The sequence below is a fragment of the Eulemur rufifrons genome, chromosome 9 (assembly GCF_041146395.1).
Source record: "Eulemur rufifrons isolate Redbay chromosome 9, OSU_ERuf_1, whole genome shotgun sequence".
Classification (NCBI taxonomy): domain Eukaryota; kingdom Metazoa; phylum Chordata; class Mammalia; order Primates; family Lemuridae; genus Eulemur; species Eulemur rufifrons.
The window spans coordinates 9,652,242-9,671,399 of NC_090991.1; the positions used below are offsets into that span (position 1 = coordinate 9,652,242).

General features: G+C 47.1%; 1 protein-coding gene across 4 annotated transcripts in view; it reads right to left on the reverse strand.

Annotated features, from left to right (window-relative positions):
* MYH10 (myosin heavy chain 10) overlaps positions 1-19,158 on the reverse strand; it is a 135,007-nt gene that overhangs the window by 8,105 nt on the left and 107,744 nt on the right. For all 4 annotated transcript variants that reach the window (XM_069482048.1, XM_069482050.1, XM_069482049.1 and 1 more), the window contains 10 exons: positions 18,251-18,463; positions 14,376-14,520; positions 12,995-13,201; positions 9,698-9,802; positions 8,515-8,667; positions 7,819-8,067; positions 7,005-7,217; positions 5,156-5,368; positions 2,756-2,917; positions 1,779-1,907 (listed from right to left, as the gene is read on the reverse strand). In XM_069482048.1, the coding sequence (XP_069338149.1) occupies positions 1,779-1,907; positions 2,756-2,917; positions 5,156-5,368; positions 7,005-7,217; positions 7,819-8,067; positions 8,515-8,667; positions 9,698-9,802; positions 12,995-13,201; positions 14,376-14,520; positions 18,251-18,463 (1,789 nt within the window). The remainder of the gene's footprint in view (positions 1-1,778; positions 1,908-2,755; positions 2,918-5,155; positions 5,369-7,004; positions 7,218-7,818; positions 8,068-8,514; positions 8,668-9,697; positions 9,803-12,994; positions 13,202-14,375; positions 14,521-18,250; positions 18,464-19,158) is intronic.

The following is a 19,158-nucleotide window of genomic DNA, read 5'->3' on the forward strand; positions in this document are numbered from 1 at the left end:
CAAGGTTGGTTAGCAGCAAGTCAAGAGTTCCAACTCTTTGTCCAGGGATGGCTCTTCCCACCAGCTGCCCCTTCCAAAAGATGCTGCATTTGGCAAGAGCACATCTTGAAGATGTCGGAGGAGCAGGACTGCACAGGGGCTTATCTGACTGCTCTGGCACGTGCACCTGCCTCTCGTGTGAGTGCACAGGACGTAGGGCCTCCCAAAGGCCCAATTCTAGCACAGGGTCCTCGCACACGAGGCAGGTGGTCCAGGATGCGAGGGCAGCAGGCAGAATGCGGCGGGCCTAACCGCAGGGCTGCTGCGTGCAGACAGCTCTGCCATCTGGCCTCTGCTGTTCAGTCCTCTTGGCCCTCGAGACACTCACTGTGCCCCTATCCGCTGGCTCTCTGTGCTTTCAGAACACTTTCACCTTTTGGAAAAGGCTGAGAGCTCTGGTTGCAAGGAGTGCTGCTTGGACGCCCAGGTGATGGCCCAGGAGCTCCCTAGGAGGCTGGCACCAAGAGCCCCACCCTTGGGGAAATGAGCATTTGGGGCTATCATTGTTCAACCCCATGATGGATACACAGAGCCTAAACATTCTACTTCGTCAGTGAATACATGTTCTTTTTAAGCACACACGGAACATTTATAAAAACTGATCATGTTCTAGGCCCTAGGGCTGTTCTCAACATTCTCTGACCACAATGTGATAAAACTAGCAATCAACTACAAAAAAAAAGCCATACATTTAGAAATTTCAATCATATTTTTAAATGATTCATGGATAAAAAAGATAGAAATAATAGAAATCAGATAAATCAGAACTAAATGGCAATGAAATCACTCCATATCAAAGTTTGTGGGATACAGTGAAAACAGAACTTAGATGGGAATTTAGTCTTTTATGAACATGTTAGACAAGAAGTGTGAAAGTTGACGTGCTAAGTATCCAACCCAAGAAGTCAGAAAAAGAAAAAAAACCTCCAAAGAAATAAAGGCAAGAGCAAGAAACAATAGGACAGAAAACCGAGAGGAATCAAACCTGAAGCTGGCTCTGGGGGATCTCGGCGCCTGCAGGCTTGGGTTTCGGTGCCTTCTGCGTTCCCGACAGCCAGGAGCTCCCTTTCTCTCCTGCAAGCTCAGCTCCGCTCTGGTACTATTTTACCTAACATCTCTAGGTGTTTGTGTCGGGAGTTTTTTCATATTAACTGATACCAGTGTTTCACCTAAGCTATTATCTTTCCAGGTTTGAATGCAATGAATACATTCTGATCATCCTTCATCTATACAGAAAGGTATATACTCAAGTGTGCCTTGCACTGATATGATCCATACTATATGCAACACTTCATCAGTCCTTTTCCCACGAAAACTTGCAAAATAAATAAATGAAAGAAGGGGAATTTAATGAAACAAACTTCTCTTAAGTATTGCACGAATAGTGCTTCTGTATAAAACAAGGCAATGTTGTATCGCCAAGGTTAGAGTTAAATGACCCTAAAACTTACCAACACCAAATAAACAGTAAGTGTCACTCCTTTTTCTCAAACAGGGCACCAAGCCTGGAAGGTGGCTTGAAAAGTTAAAAATCTGCTCCTTCGCCTTTAGCCAGGTAGAGGAATATACACGAGCAAGTGTCAAAGTGGGATCACTTTCTGTTTGCTGAACTGAAGCAATGAAATGGTGATTTAAAAAAAAAAATCCTACACTAAGGCTACAGATATATCTAGCTGATCTTGGAGAAATTTAGGGCAAACAGTTATTGAACAAATGGATGAATAAGTAAACAAACAAACCTCCTGCAACTGAAGGATTTCTGCTTCCAGACTCTTCAATTTCTTTTCACTCTCTTTGGATTGTGCAAAAATCTCATCTCGGGATGCACGAGCTTCTTCTAATTCACGTTGGTAATCCTTCATCTGAGCCTAAGATTAAATAAGGATTTAGTGTAGTTTACACTCTTAGTTTTTAAACCTATGATGCTTTTTCCAGATTATAAAAATAAAATACATTCATTATAAATATGGAAATGATAAAGATATCACAAGACAACTACAGACCAATATCCCTTATAAATACAGGTGCAAAAATCTTCAACAAAACAGAATAAATTTCAATATGTGGAATCACCAAGGTCAAAAGAACGGAGATTTTCTAAAGTTTTTGTCACAATTGACATATTCCACCCAGAAGTGCCCATTTATGTGTCCATCAGCAGTACACGTGAGGGCCCATTCCACGCACCCACACTGTGAACTACTACAGAGATCACTTTTTGATTGTGGTAGTGAAAACTGGTATGTCATCAGGGTAGCGAGACAGACTGAAAAGATCACTAACGCTCACGGCACTAACGGAGCCAAGTCACAGAACCTTCCTCTCCAGGAGAGGCAGGTGGGTGTCGAGTTGGGCATTGCCAGAGGCCGCTCAGGGCCACAAGAGCGTGTTCAGCAAGGATGATCCACATGGTGACTCCACCCCAGCTCTGTCTCACTAAGTGGGCTCAAGCATATCCTGCAGTCACAGCAGACGCACACGTGCCATCTCGATGGCCTGCCACCCCAACCCACAGCCACGGGTGACGGCTGCATTGTGTACCCTGGAGTGGCGCTGGGTCAGCAGGGAGCTCGGTGGCAAGTGACAGGCTGGACACTACAAAGCACTTTCCTCCCCAGCTCCACAGTTTGACTCTGTAAGAGCCTCCCGGGTCCCTAGTGCTGCATCTCAGTAGGGCCCCAGGACACTGCCCAGGGGCTTTGATGGCTGCACGTACCTGGAGTTTGCGGAGCTGCTTGATCACTTCATCCCTAGCTTTGTTCGCAGCCTCGATTTGAGCTTCGAGATCCTTCAGGTCTATCTCCATCTTCTTCTTTGAAGCCACAGCAAGTGCCCGCTGCTTCCGCTCGTCCTCCAGCTCTGCCTCCAGCTCCCGCACCTGATGGGCGGCAGCGGGTTATGCCTGGTCACATCCAAGTGTCCGTGCACAGAGAACAGGCAGCCCGTCACTGTTTGAGGGCTCTGGCGAGCGGAACCTTCTGTTACTCCAGAGGTGCTCCGGTTACAGAGCAGTTATTAACAGAAAACCACAGTGGTTGAATTTTGTTCAAAAGGATCTTTAAACAACACCTGGTACAAACCATGCCCACTGACTGCTCCGAGGGCACGTAAGAAGGCAGAGGCTCTGACTCGGGCTCATAGCCTAGGTGACGCAAAGACCTGAGACGACGAGGTAACAACTTGATAGGTAAAGGGCTGCGACAGACGCAGGGGGGCGTGGAGCCCTGGGGAGAGGCCCAGAGGACAGAGTGGACACGACCTCCTAGAGCCGCGAGGAGGTGAGGCGTGGCCAGGCTGCAGGCTTCAGAGCCCGGAGAAACCGCCGTCCGCTCAGCAGGAACGGGAGGCCATGGAAGCCGGGAAGCCATGGAAGCCGGGCGATGGAGTGACAACATGGAGGCCGGCTTTCGAGTAGATACGGGAGAGTGAGGACAAAGAAAATGAGACAAACGTGGGCTGGAGACTGAGGCAGACACACCCTGCAGTCACCCACTGGCTCGGGGACCGTTTTCCTAGTGTACCACAGGGATGGGGCACTACTGCTGGTCACGCCACTGCGTGGGGGATGCTGAGAAAGGCGCTCTCGTCTTTCAATCAGAATCCTGATGCTTCAGTCACCGGTGGGGAGGTCCAGACACAAAGCTGTTCCCCTCTAACTTTATCAGCTTGCGAGCTCACCAGTCTGTCTACACCTGACGAGGCCTTCCCACCTGTCGTGCTTCACCCATTCGCTTGGGAAGTACTTATGGAGGGCTGCTGTGCCCCGGGCAGCGCGCTGGCACTGGGGCTCACAGACAGGCAAGGAGCGCTCCTACCTTCCAGGTGCTGTGCCCCCCACGAACAGAACAGCACCCTCCCGGGAAGGGAAGTATTCTGGGGTGATGCCAGGAAGCAAAGCGGCCTGGGATGAGGGGTGGCTCAACCGGTCCTCTCCAAAGGTGCGAAGCAAGACCTGTGTTGCTCCTGCTTTTGCAGGGGGTCCGGGTGGGGGAGGAGCGGGGCAGCTGCTCCCACATAACGCAGAGCTGCCATCGTCCCCTTGCTCTACCCTGCGGAGACCTGGGTCTGACCTGAAGGGTAACAAGAGGCTCCTTACGTATACCCACTTGCATATTTGTAAATGTGGTGGTTTTAAAATATGTCTACAAATTGTTTGATACTCCACCTTTGAGAGTGAGAGCCCCTCCAGTGTGGGCTGGACTTGGTGACTCACTTCCAGTGAATGGAATAAAAAGAAAGCGACCGGGTGCGACTTGGGAGACTAGGTCATAAAAGGCCCAGAAGCTTCCTCCTCGCTTGCTTGTTCTTTAGGATCTCTCACTCTTGGGGAAGTCACCTCCAGGACACCCAAGCAGGCTTTGCAGAAGCCCATGGGGTGAGGCCTCCTGCTGACACCTGACTGAGGTCCCACCTGCACCAGAACCAATTCCTGGCCCACAGAAACTGTGACATCATGATTGTTTCAAGCCACTAAGTTTGGGGTAATTTGTTATCCAGCAATAAATAGCCAACAGAATAAACATTTGTGGAATGAAAATATCAAAATAAAGCAAAATTAAATATATTCCAAATCCAGGACTTATTACCATGAACTCTAAGGGACTGTCAAAATATCGAGTTTTTAAAGTTTTAGATTAGAGGTTTAACATATGTTCAGAAAAGTGTTTAATATACATTCAGAAACATATACAAATCACATATGGCTAGCAACTTTTTAAAATAAAAAATTTAAATATCTGCTTCTTTTCTTTAGAAGAGTGACTTAATCAGGATTCAGAACCAGAGGTACCTGCCGAGTCACCTCGCCTGGTGAGCACCGCGTCTTTCCTTACCGCGCTCGGGGACAGAACGGGACCCTAACCACGCACTCCCTCGAGATTCCACCGAGGGCTTTTCGACTGATAAGCACCCTGGCTTGAAAGCAGCAATGACACTGTCTGAGAAGTAGAGAATCTAAATCCATTACAATAAAATTAAAGAATAAAATTCTCAAATGACCAAATAAATTACTTTTACTCCAGCCAGTGCGTTCTAACATGAATGAACTAGCTGTTGCCCCAGGACTGGGCTGAGAACCGCAAACCTTGCTCTGGAGGCCACGCTTCCCTTGACCTACCTGTTTAATCAGCAGCCGCTTCTTCTCTTCGTTCTGCTCGTCCCTCGTTTGCAGGTCCCTCTCGAACTGGGCCTTCATGGCCTGCATGTTCACCTCCAGCCGCAGCTTGGCATCTTCCGTGGCCTGCAGCTCGTCCTCCAGCTCCTCCAGCTGGGTCCTCATTTCCTCCACTTGCTGCTCTAGGGCCCGTTTGGACTTTTCGAGTTCATGAACCTAAACCACCGGAAGCATCAGGAAGGAGTTGACCCTTGGCAGAGGCACAAGTTAAGGCCAGCAGTCTTCCTGTTTTATAGGCCCCCTCACGGCGCGCTGGCCCCTGGAGCTACCCAGGCCAGCCTCCGGACACACGCACACACAGCAAGGCTGCTGCTGGTCCTCATTTCAGAGTATGCAACTTACTACTGCAGCACTAAGAACAACGTCAGGGGAACCTATCTGTCCCCTGCCTGCTGTCCGTGTGGAACAGGCATGACAGACACCTCTTCTGCTGTAGAAAAGATCATTCGTGTTGAAAATGTACATGTGGAAACTTCAGAATACTGGGGTGGGTTGAGCCCCAGAAGCAGGTAAACTAAAAGGAGGATTCTCTTTCTCTGGACAAACACTGACCTAGCTCTCTGTGCCGAACACCGTGCCAAGTGCTCCTACATCCTGTCCCATCTGACCCTCACGACAGCCTCTGCAGGTGCGCCGAGGGGCCGCTGGGATGCCCTCTGGGCCCAGAACCGTGTCAGTTCTCACAGGGTGGGCAGAGGAAGACTTACGGCAGGAGGAGGGCCATTTCTAAGCAGTGTCTGGTCCTCAGTAGGCACAAAAGATATGTTTATGGGATGAGCACGTGAGTGTTAACTCTTGGGAAAACTAATATGGATCGGGTAGTAAGGAATTGGAATCAACTGCAGAGTTCTTTCCGCCTTTACGGTAATCATGGTCATTTCCACGTTCAGTGGCCTCTTCTTGTCCACGGGGCTGGTCCCTGGGCACCAGGTTGAGACCCAGCAAGAAGGTAGCACAGTCTTGCCTCACTTATGATGTGGCTGGATGGCGTATCCCATGAAAATGAGATCTTACCTTTAGAGTGGACTTTATACTATTCAGAGCAGGTGCAGTAGCTTCATGAAATTGGGTGAGCATAATGTCTATCTGACAGATGAGGAAACTTAGGCTTAAAAAGTTTAAGCAGCTTCCCATGGTCAGGATGGGAGCTGCAGGAAGAGCCGGGCCTAGAACCTCATCTCTGGATGCCAGGCCTGGTCCGTTTTGCTATCCTCAACACATCACATGCTAGGGAGGGACGTAAGGTAAATAAAAATCACTGCAGCTCTTGGGGAAGATATGTGCAATGGAAAGAGAAAAATGCCATAGAAATTCCAAACTGTGAATAAGCCCCCAAACAACTGAAGGCTTCACAGAAAACAACGGGGCCTCACTGGGAAGAGCCAGGCCGGAGAGAGCCGCAGTTCCCACCTCCTCCACTCTGGGTCCCTGTTCTGTGCTGGAGACTGTGGGGATCTGGTGTCTTACTTGTGACTGCAGAACAATGAACCCCTTTTGTTGAAAGACCCCTGCCAGGATGCAGGTTGGGACACCTTGACCACTTGCCAGGGCTGCTGCCAGAACCCCAAGTCTGGCAACAGAGAAAGGACTGCAGAAAACCCGACAGCGGGGCCCAGAAGACTTCAATCCCCTGCTCATACGCAGGCCAAGACACTCCCACACTGCTCTGCTGTGGGCTGTGCAATCCCAGGTCCTCAGGCACTAAGGAGTCGCCTGCTCCCTTTTTGAAGGCCCCAAGCAAGCCCCAGGGATACCGAACTGTGCCGAAACGTGGGGCCCACTGGCCACTTACGTTCTTCCCCACGTCGTCTTTGGAGCTCATCAGGTCTTCCATGTCTGTTCGGAGCTGCTTGTTCTGCCTCTCAAACTCCTCCTTGGCCTCCAGGGCTTCCTCGAGGGCCCGGGACAGGGACAGGGCTTTGGTTTCTTTCTCTCTGGCCTCTGCTTCAGCGCGGTCTCGCTCTTCTGCATAGCGAGCAGAGATGTTCTTCTCTTCTGCTAACAGCTACGCAGAATGGCATGAGGGAGTATTAGCAACAGTAAGAACAGCCGCATAAACTCTTCTCTCTCACTACCTGTCGGACTTATTGCTAAGAATGCTACTACTATATTATGGGTGTTTTCGTATTTCCTTTTTTTGCTTTTCTTTTTCCAATTTTGATATAAATATATATCACTTTTTTTTTTTTTTTAAAGAGATGAGGTCTTATTCTGTTGCCTAGGCTGGAGTGTAGTGATATAATCATAGCTCACTATAACCCCAAACTCCTGGGCTAAGTGACCCTTCTGCCTCAGGCTCCTGAGTAGGGAGGACTATAGGCACATGCCACACCTGGCTAATTTTAAAATTTTTTTATAGAGACAGAGTCTCGCTATGTTGCCCAGGCTGGTCTTGAACTCCGAGCCTTAAGTGATCCTCCCGCCTAGACCTCCCAGAGTGCTGGGATTATAGGCATGAGCCACCGCACCTGGCCTGTATCATTTTTAGTTGTCTTTAAATAAGAAAAGATTATTTTAAACCCAAACAACAAAATCGAGAGCTCTGCCAGGAGGAAATGACGTGTGGCACAGGTTTGGGCTTGGGAGAGCCGACCCAGATGCACCACCTGATCGAACTTCTTCTGCTTCTTCTCCAAGTTGGAGACGATCTGTCGCTGGTGATCCAGATCCACCGTCAGGTCGTCGAGCTCCTGCTGCAGGCGGTTCTTGGTCTTCTCCAGCTTGTCGTAAGCCAGCGCCTTCTCCTCTAGGCGCTGGCTCAGCGCCTCCACGTCTTTGAGGAGCTTCTTCTTGGCTTCTTCCAAACTTTCAATTGTGCCCAAGTCATCATCTACTTTCTTCTTGGTATCGGCCAACTACGTTTGTGCAAGGAAAAACAAAAAGATCAACATTAAGGAACTCAATTGGTTTTTACATTTGAAGAAGAAAGAAAAAGTTTGTTTTCAATATTTTGTGCTAAGAAAAAAATACTATATTTCAATATTATATGATTTTAAAACAAATGAATCTATAGACTGTAACTTAATTTCTTAGCTAATAGTGAGTGTATAAGATGATGACTGGACTGTAACCTTACACGGCTGACACAGTCCTATGTCTTTATTCCAAAGGCTCCCAACATTAGAGCCAGCATAGCGTATCAGCATTGGGTTGGGTCAAAGAAAAAACACTGAACGGGCTTAATTTAGTACAACCTAATTAACTGTCCCAAATGGAGTTGAAACAGCCCAGCATAGCAGGGACATTAGCTGCTAAATACACACATCTAGGCCACCACAGCTTCCTAAGGGGGACACACGCACCTGGGACTGCAGGGCCAGCACTTGCTTTTCCAGGTTCTTCCTGGCCTCCTCCTCCTCCTCCTGCTGCTCCTGCAGGCTGTTCTTCTCCTCTTCCAGCTGCCGGATCCGGCTGCTCAGGTTCAGCTTTTGGCGTGTCTCCTCCTGAAGAAGCTCCTGTTTATTTTTTTAAAAGGTCAATACTTAAGTTATGTTTATCGCCAAAACAAAAACACCTCTATTAAAATATTCATGTTTATAAAAATGAAAGAGCCACGGTGTATGAGAAATACCCAGTGACACTAATAAACAGAGATGACTTAAAAACACACGTGGTAACTTTATCAAAGCTCTTAACACAAGTACTGCTTCAAGCTTGGCCTGGACTAATAGCAGCAGCGTCCCCCAGGGGCCCAGGCCGTGGCCTCCCTCCCTGTGTCCCCACATCCCTGTGTCTCCTCAGGCACTTCTAGAATCCCTTCCTCTTCACCCCACTTCTCACCAGGATCACCTCCCATCTCGGGCACTTTATTATTTGTCCTTATACTTTCTGCTAGATTAACTTTTCTACACTGTAAGTGCAAACATGTCTTTCCTGTTACTTTCAGATTTGAAAATCTCAGAGGCACATGCTGATGCAGTTCTGTGATCTGGCCTCACCTCCTGTAGTCTTACTAACCAGGATGATGTTCCTTGTCACAGCAACTGTCCCAGTTATACTGAACTTGCCCCAACTACCTAATTATTCCACTTTCTGCTTGTCTGAGAATTTCACCCCATATTCCCAGCACCTAGCCCAGAACCAGGTAAATAGAACTCATAAATGCTTGTAAATTTAATAAAAGATGCAAAACTCCAAGAAAAAAAGGGCCGTATTATTTTCAACTAACTTGTAACTGACTTGAAAAGATCCAGAACAGATGATTCAATATACATCTTAACAGTATGATGAGCAAGCTTTCATCTACCCTTTAATAAAATGGAACGTTTCTCTTAGGTCAGCATGAAATTTCAACCATAATAAAACAATCTTATTAGAATGGCCAGGAAGACATGGTGCACAATAGGACCACTGCCTGGGTAAACCGCAGCCCAGGAGGTGTGATAAGAGGTGAGACAGAAGATAATTCTGGGACTAGCATATTTCACCAACTTACACATCACAGAAATGTTAGTTATTATAAAGACCCTGCTCCCCGTGGAATACCTGCGTATCCTGTAGTTGAGACTCAAGACTAGCTGCATCCTTCGCAAATTTAATACCCTTCTTCTCTGCTTCTTCCAGAAGGGTTGAGACATTATCCAACTCATTCTGCAAGGAGTAAAAGATTAAATTCAACTCAACAGTAAGCAAACAGAAGGGTTCAGAACCATAGCTCTTATACAGAACACAAACAGAGCAGAGTTTGGGGTCGGGGGGAGTGAACCTAAAACTGAGTTAAGGACGACTTTCACCACCACGAGTCTACTGCCTCCAAACAGTGCTCAAACACGTAGGCACGAACACCTGCCTGCCCCCACAGACACCTCCATGCAGTCCCCACGCACTGCACAAATGGGGAGAGGACGACGACAGAGCCCCCACAGGGGTGTGGGGGGAGGGGGCCTCCTGACTATGGATTACTATCTTGTTTTATTTTTATCACAAAGAGATGAAAATTACACTGATCCTTTGAAAGAGTGATTGCTCTTCTATGTGAAGAGGCTGTAAGACCAGCAGGTGTTTGACTTTGATCCTTTTTCACATTTAGATGCATTCACCATGTGCTTTAGGGGACAAGTGTAATTCATATTCTCATAGAACTTGAAACCTTCATTAAAGAGACTCAAATAAGTTTCAATTCTGGTATTCAGTCAGAAGTTTTTTAAACTTTTAAAAATCTGGTATTATAAATTCATCATGAATATTTAAGCTATTTCTTATGATCGGATTTCATGAATAATGTGGTCATATTTTTTCTTCTTTTTCCTCCTTGGTAATGATAGGTCTAAAATATTTTCCAAAAATATCTTCATGGTATAAGATGTTTTATAATTTTTTGAGAGGACAGCAGGTATTATTACAGAAGCCGAGGGACTCAGAAGGGACAGCAGGGCACCCTGGTTTCCCATTTGTCCTATAGGCGTAGTAGCCAAGGGAAAGGCACATGTGGCACAAGCTAATGACGTTTCTATTTTCACTCTTTTAGCAACAGCCTTCAGAGAGCTCACACTTCTTCAGTCTTGGGGACAGTGGTGGGGAAGGGCTTTGCAGTGAAGAGGGACCCCCTGCCTTCAATTCCCTTGTAAGCTGCCAAGTAAGTCACCACAGAGGAGGCAAGCTCCTTAGCTTCTCTGAGCCTCAGTTTCCTCACCTGTCGGATGGGACGATCGAGGATTAAACGGGGAACAACATACGCAGGAGCCTAAACGCCTGGTGCAGCACAGGGGCCCAGTAAGCGTCGCTCACCTCATCTCCCCCCGTACGCAGACTTCATAATGCTATTCCTGAGATCGCCCCTTTTAGGAGTATCTTCCCAGATGTGTGAGCGCGCGCACACACACACACGGAGTATTTCAGTACATGTGTTAACCGAGCAGGCCTGAGACTGCTCGCCTTAGAAAGGCCCGCTGGCAAAGCTGTCCCTTGGCTGGCGTCTGGGAACTTAGATTTTGGGAGGGCTCCCACCATTCCCTAAACAAAAAGAAGGGCTCATGGTGCCTCAACTACTCGTGCAAACACGGGTTTATGCTGAACACCTGCTTTCCTTCTGGGAGTCTGGAGTTTTGGTGTGCGCCAGGCAGGGAGGGCCTACGCGGCCATCCCCAGCAGACCCTGGGCACTGGGTCTCTAAGGAGCTTCCTGGGAGACAGCATTTCACACTTTACTGTCATGTCTTGTTGCTAGAGGAATTAAGTGCGGCCTGTGTGACCCCCCTGGGAAAACTGGAAGCTCCAGCCTGGTCTCCTCAGGCCCTCGCCCCAGGCGCCCTTTGCCTTTGCGAACTTGACTTTGTCACTTTCCGCTGGGATAAACCTGTGCTGTGCGTGGGCTACACGCTCAGGCCTTATTTCTCCTAGTGAACCACCGAGCTGTACGGTGGTCTCGGGCCTCTGGCACAACACAGTTCTGTAATGTTGCTTCAATGCAGCAGTACGTAGTGTCTATCTTTTCTTACCAATAAATATTCTGCCATACCGTTTTGTTGGCTGCAAGTCCATTATTGGACTTGAGAGGTATTTTCATTTACAGTCGGCCCTCCGTATCCATGGGGTCCACATCTGTGGATCGACCAACCATGGATCGAAAACATTTAGGAAAAAAAAAAAAAAAATTTCGGCCGGGTGCGGTGGCTCACGCCTGTAATCCTAGCATTCTGGGAGGTCGAGGTGGGCGGATTGTTTGAGCTCAGGAGTTCGACACCAGCCTGAGCAAGAGCGAGACCCCGTCTCTACTAAAAATACAAAGAAATTATCTGGCCAACTAAAAATATATATAGAAAAAATGAGCCGGGCATGGTGGCGCATGCCTGTAGTCCCAGCTACTCGGGAAGCTGAGGCAAGAGGATTTCTTGAGCCCAGGAGTTTGAGGTTGCTGTGAGCTAGGCTGATGCCACGGCACTCACTCTAGCCCGGACAATAAAGCGAGACTCTGTCTCAAAAAAAAGAAAAAAAAAAAAAAAGAAAAGAAAATTTCATCTGTACTGAACATGTATAGACTCTTTTGGTCATTATTCCACAAATAATACTGTATTAACAACTATTTATATAGCATTTATATTGCATTAAGTATTATGAGTAATCTAGAGATGATTTAAAGTATATGGGAAGATGTACATATATGCAAATACTAATTACACCATTTTATATTAGGGACATGTGCGTCGGCAGATTTTGGTATTCGCAGGAGATCTTGGGACCAATCCCCTGTGGGTACCGAGGGGTGGCTGCACGTGCTTTTATATGCTTCTGGGATGAACAGTCTCAAAGCTGAATCTGTGCGACAACCTTAGTTATTTCCCTGTGATAAATGACTAGACATAGATTTACTGGATCTAAGGGTATTCCTAGTTTTAAGGCTCATGATACAAAATTGCCAAACTAGAAAAGGTTGTACTAATTTATACTTCAATCAGCACTGTATAAAAAATTCAATTTTCTCAAACTTCACCAATATGAGGTATATTTTTTTGCTCATTGTTCCTATTCTCTTATTTACTAGACTAATGGAGAAGCTGAAGTTGTGCTTAAAACCATTCAAAGAACTATAAACATAATTCAAAGTGGAACTGATTAGGTTTAAGGCCAATACATGCTGTCTTACTCTTAAAATAAATACTATTTAACTTCATCAAAGTAATATACACTAGGGACACCTAAGATTTGATGTATTTGCTTGTGATGGCGACTTTCAGACATCTCATGGCACGTTAGCTGCGGGCCTGTCACGGCCACGGAGGGATAAAATGGGTCAACTCTGGCTACGTTACGGCAGGATGTGCCCAGGTGGAGGGTCCTGGCTTACCTGCAGCTTACATGCTTTCTCGGCCAGCTCCACCCTCAGTCTGTCGCCTTCTGAGACCTTGGCGTGCAGCTCCTGGACCTGCGCATCAAGCTTCTTCCTCTTGTGCTCGGACTCGGCCTTGACCTGCTGCAGCACCTTCACCTCGCACGCCAGCTCCTTGTTATCCGTCTCCAGGCCCTGCTTGTTCTTCTCCAGGTTTGCCTTGAACTAGGAGAGGGAAGGGAAAAATAATTTACTAGCCATTTTACAATCCTCCATAAAAAGCACCATGTTTTGTATCTGCAGAATTGTGCGTGACACACGGGGAACTGGCAGTCAACATCTGTTGAATGAAGGAATAAAAACGTCTGTTCTCTGAGTGCGAAGATTTCTGTGTGAGGAACACACCTGCACACGCTGCTCTGGATGGTAAATGCAGATATTTAGGGACGTCTCACCGCAGGGATGAGATGGAGTGTCGCGGGGTGGTTACAAGGGGCTCTAGTGCCAGACTGCCTGGCTCCACTCTGCCTGTCCACTCACTAGCTGTGTGACCCTGGCTTAGTTACCTAACGCTGCTGGGCCTCAGTTTCTTTATCCTATAAATGAAGACGACAGAGACTATGCCATAGAGGTGTAACAAAGATGAAAGGCAATCCATGTGGGTACTTAGCATAGTGACTGACACATACTAATGCAAATGTTCAGTAACTGTCAATACTATCACTGTATACATTAAAAGGTGGCATGTGCTAGGCAGTGTAGGGGAAGATGGAGAAACCAGAGCAAGAGCAAAGGCATGAAGGAGAGAATCACTATGGGAGGAATGAGGAAGATGACCAGTCTGTACAGACAGATGGCGTGAGTTAGAGGGTACATGAGATTAAGTTCCAGCAAGATGGAAAACCTACATATGAGACATGGAAGAGGGAACAATGGCATGAATGGCAATAGTGTATGGTGGCTGAGACGAGATCAGAGGAAGGGAGGGACAAGAAGGGAGAGACAAATGTTTAAGGAGCACCTGAAAGGGAGTATCAACAGGATTTGTCACTTGCTGGCAGCAGGTAAGAGAAGAATGACTTTAAAACCACTCCAGATGTTTGGGCTAAGCCATTGGGAGAATGATGATGACACTAGTAAAGGGGACATTGGGGAGGAACATGTGATTTGAAATGAATGTGGGAACCATGCAGTTGCACATGGCTGTCCTAAGTAAGCAGTGTGCTTTCAAATGCAGCTCCGACCTTAGGAGCAACTGGGTCCCCACCAGCCCACCACAGTGTGCTACAAAGCCTGGGAATTAATCAACAGATGACTGAATGGGATGGCCAGGGAGGGTGGAAGCCGGTCTGATGGCAACTTCCCCCACAGCCTGGGCACACGGCAGGGTTTCCCTCACCCTTTTGGCCTGTTCCAGTTGCTCCGAGAGCTCCTCCAGCGCTGTTGCATGTCTTTGTCTCATGTCCTGGATTTGAGCCTCATGGTTCTTGGTTTCTTCCTCAAGAGCCTTCTTCAGTTCTGCCACTTCTTGTTCACGTTTTGTACTAGAGAAACATATTTGTTAAGAAAGAAGTTGAGAATCAGCCAACTAATTAAATTAAAACTGCATATATATATATTTTTAAAGAGTGCTATTTTTTTTTTTTTTTTTTTTTTTTTGAGACAGAGTCTCACTCTGTTGCCCAGGCTAGAGTGAGTGCCGTGGCATCAGCCTAGCTCACAGCAACCTCAAACTCCTGAGCTCAAGCAATCCTCCTGTCTCAGCCTCCCAAGTAGCTGGGACTACAGGCATGCGCCACCATGCCCAGCTAATTTTTTCTATATATGTTTTTAGCTGTCCATATAATTTCTTTCTATTTTTAGTAGAGATGGGGTCTCGCTCTTGCTCAGGCTGGTCTCGAACTCCTGAGCTCAAACGATCCACCCACCTCGGCCTCCCAGAGTGCTAGGATTACAGGCGTGAGCCACCGCGCCCGGCCAAGAGTGCTATTTTTGTTTTAAATATTACATCAATCCCTTTGATAAATATATGACATGCTATTTTCTATAGGCTAGCATATCTATTATTGTGATATCAAGAATCCTTCTAGAACCAGTGCAATTTCCATTCCACATCCAACTTACAATCGAGACACAGCATGGTATCTCTACAGGTCTTCAAATTGTTCTGGGCAGTCTGGTTTCACTGTAGGTCGGGCATCGGTTAACACAAGATGCCAAACTGCCTGCCACAGCCTCAGTATTCTTTAATAAAACCAGAAAAAGGTACATTCCAAAGAGGCTTTGAAAAATGAAGGGCTGGCAAAGGCCAAACCAGTCAGGACCTTGCACCATAACCAAAGCAAGATTCTTCCTCATCGTTCATGTGAAGTAGCTGTAATGAGCTATCATGCTCCCCAAACTCTATCAGGAAATGGCTTAAGGTTGGGGATAAGGTGTTACCTTTTGGAGGGACAGGAAAATTATAAGACAGGTTGAAGGGTCACTTTTCTGGTTCAGAAAGGCTCTCTGGTGTTTGATATGAGAACATAGCAGGTACAAGACTATAGGATTTCAACGTTCTGAGATAAATTGAGATTTTACCTAATCTGCACTCGGAGTATCAAGATTACATTAGTATTAAATATTTTTACACGGCTTTCTGATGTTTTTACACGGCTTTCTGATATTTTTACGTGGCTTTCTGATATTTTTACAATTGGCTATAACATGTAGAGGGCAACTTGAATAACCAAAATTATTTCACTACCTAGAAGAGAATTCACTGTCCGTGACAACTCACTCTGTAAATCTGTCAATCTGAGCACCGTGTCTGAGCATACAGTTTGATAAAGACTGAAACCAGTCAGGTAAATACCACTCCTGCTAAGACCTATATTAACACAGTTTAATTAGCTGTAACCTTATAGTCATCCTGACGCAATTGCTGTGTAGACCTGACCGCAGTCTCACTTGTTCTATGCTTTAAAACATATAACCAGTGACTCGCACGGTGATCCCGCGTGGATACATTTTCCCTCTTTACCAGTGGGGTAGTGAGACCCAGAGGCACAGCGATCACTGTGCCCAGAGAACAGGGCCCCAGCGGGAGCCAGCTCTGTGGTCGCATGCAGCCCAGCCAGAAGGAATCACTGCAGATTCTTTGTGGTCCAGCCTAGCTTGGCTACAAGTTCCACTAACTTGGCCAGAGGTCAAAGACGTGCACTGGTCTGGCCTTGTCCTCTGCAAGTCTTCCATCAGGATTATTTCATTTCTAGCGGCCAGTACTTTCACTTATCAGACTTCAACACAATCTCTCCTGCTATCGGCTCATTATCGTTTAAGTGAATAGTTTTCTTCCTAACCCCTATTTGAACCCAAAAGTCAAAGGAACCCTTCACCTTCTCTCCTCCAGGGTAACAATCCAATTTCCTTTAGTCTTTCATTATAAGTCCTAAGAGACTTAAAATGCCAATAAGTCTGAGGAAGAGGATTTGATTTGCTGAGGACTGTCAGTTTTATATAATAATGCAGCAGATAATTCAGAGAGGAACCAGTGGACAGGTAGGGGCTTGAGTTCTCTAACAGTCCTCAGCAAGAGTGTAGCACACACATTTGAGAGGCAGTCAATCTAAATTCTTCACAAAACTGAATTAATGAGTACAACTGAACATATGCATGTTTTTAATAAATATGCACAGATCATCTGTATTTTTTTTTTGCAAGAATTGCATGGGAAAAACAAAATGATTAGAGCCTTTTCCCCTATGTATCTATCTATCTATCTATCTATCCATCTATTGTGATGATTTAAAGGAAAAAAGCAAATCTTTTAAAGAGAAGGGCCAAGACTTAAACTGCTAAAAGCAGTTACTCTGCTGAAGTGGGGTAGGAAATCTCTAACCCTGCCTGGCAGATGGGCTCCACCCAAGACACCATTTCTCTGTGGGGAACACAGGCTGGAAACAAAACCAACCAACCTCTGTATTGCTGTTGTACATATACATATTCATGGCCAAAATCCTGGACAACATTAGGCTCACCACCTCCGTTTCTTCACCTTGAGGACTCCCCTGATGCCTACGACCTGACCGCAGTCTCACTGCTCTACTGAGCTGACCTGCTCTGCAGACACTGTGACACTAAGGTGCCCAGGTTTCCGGCTACTGGGTGGACTCGGATGATACGTCCTTGTTCTCTGGGAACAGCACGGGCATTCACCACAATGTGTTTCCCTCCTGGTTGCTCTGGGTCACTTCCTACTTCCCTGACCATGCTTGTCTTCACAGGTGATTCCTTCTGTCCTTCCTGCTTTATTCCAGGCCTTAGCAACCTCCCTAGAGTGGTGGGATACTCTTCCCATCACTCACACTCTGGAGCAGCCGGCACGGGTGTAGGGGTGTGTGTGTGTGTGCATGTGTGCACATACAAGTACACGCATGCAGCCACCAAATCTACCAGCCGAGGCAGCAAGGGTTCCCTTATGGCTGGGATTCCTCCGGTGGACCTCAGGCACCTGGTGGCTTCAGTCTGGGAGGAGCTGGCGGCCTCTGCCAAGACAGCAAGCTGGAACATCTCCCACAGCTTCTCTGCACAACTACAGCTGCTGATGACAGAAGATCTACATGCCAGGGGGGCCGCAGGCCAGCCCCCTGTGCACTCTGCTCTCCAGCTCACTGCTGGAGCCCTCCTGTGACTGGCTGTGTGTGGGCTGCCACGCTGTAGCTTTCTAGCTGTGAACCTTCTCTGTCTGCATTCGCCTGTGCTTGTCACTTTCTTCATGCCTGCACCTGGCTGCTGCCTCCTGTCGTACTGCACGTGCCGCTGCACAATGCACACCTCTGTCTGACACCTGCACCCCCCCCTTCTTCTCACCTTAGTGCACGCATCCCTCCCTTTTCGTCTGTCTACACTGCTCTCGTCCCCTGCTTCTGCCCGCACGGGCCTGGCCCCTGCCTATCTCCTGTTTCTGCGTTTGTGTCATCTCTCCCTCTCGTCCTATCTCCATCTATGACACTCTTCTGTGTGTAGCTGTCCTGTGGCTAACCACAGCTTTTCTGATCACATCTCGCCCCATGCCTCTCAGCCTGCTGGTCCCTCCACACACCCCTGCACAGGTATTTTCTACCTACAGGCTGGTCTGTTTCTAACCATTGCTATTGCATCACCCTCCTACCTGCTGTCATGAAGAAAAACACGCCACCTCCCAAAGAGGGCAGGCATACCTGAGCAGAATTCTGTAAGACCTTGGCAGAGAGGGCGGCGGGCATCACGCGTGCTCCCTGTCCCACTCACCGTAGCTCCTGCTGGGCTGCCGTGGTGTCCAGAGTGTCCTCCAGCTCTGTTTTCAGAGCTTCCAGCTCCTCACTCAAGTCCCTTTTCTGCTTTTCCGCCTTGTTCCGTGACGCCTTCTCAGATTCAAAGTCTTCTTGGAGCTCAGCGATTTGTGCTTGTAGCTCTCGCACAACTTTAAGTGCATTGTTCTTATGGAGAGTTTCATCATCACCTCTGTTAAAACACCCGGAACAAGCAGCACTCAGAGACAGCGTACAAGTGGCTTTTCAGGCGAACGAGCCCGAGTCCCTCTCCTTGAGCAGACCCCAGTCATACATCCCTCTTCCCGGGGCCCGAGGCTGCATGGATACTCAGGTCCTTAGGTAATGACTCACTGAAGGCCCCAAAGCCAGTAGTGGCAGAGCCAGAACTAGAATCCAGACCAGCCCCCTTTCCAAACAGATATGATTCCCCATTAAAAGGTAGGATAATCTCACTTTCACCATTAGAATATTAAAACATTTCCTCTGAAGTCGAATATTGCCGTAGTTGAAGCACTGCTCGGGGAAGCAGTCTAGCCCGTCACGCTGGCACCCAGCCTGTGGGGCACCAGCAGCGTCTAAGATGCTCGAGGAACACAGCAGAGACAAGTCACCTTCATACCCACTACTTTCCTCTTTTCCACAGTGCATCTTTTTGCTTACATGTTTGGTTTAAAATGTTGGTAATTCTTCTGATTGGGAATAGTTGGGATGTTTGAGGTGAGAGAAATTTTTGTTATAAGATTTTCTTGACTATAACACATTATAAATTAAACTCCAAGCATTGCAACTATGTTGCCAAATAGATATTCTTTATAAAGAAATGAAACATTAGATATAAATATATTTATTACATATGATTTCATTGTAAAACTGAATGGTTTAGAA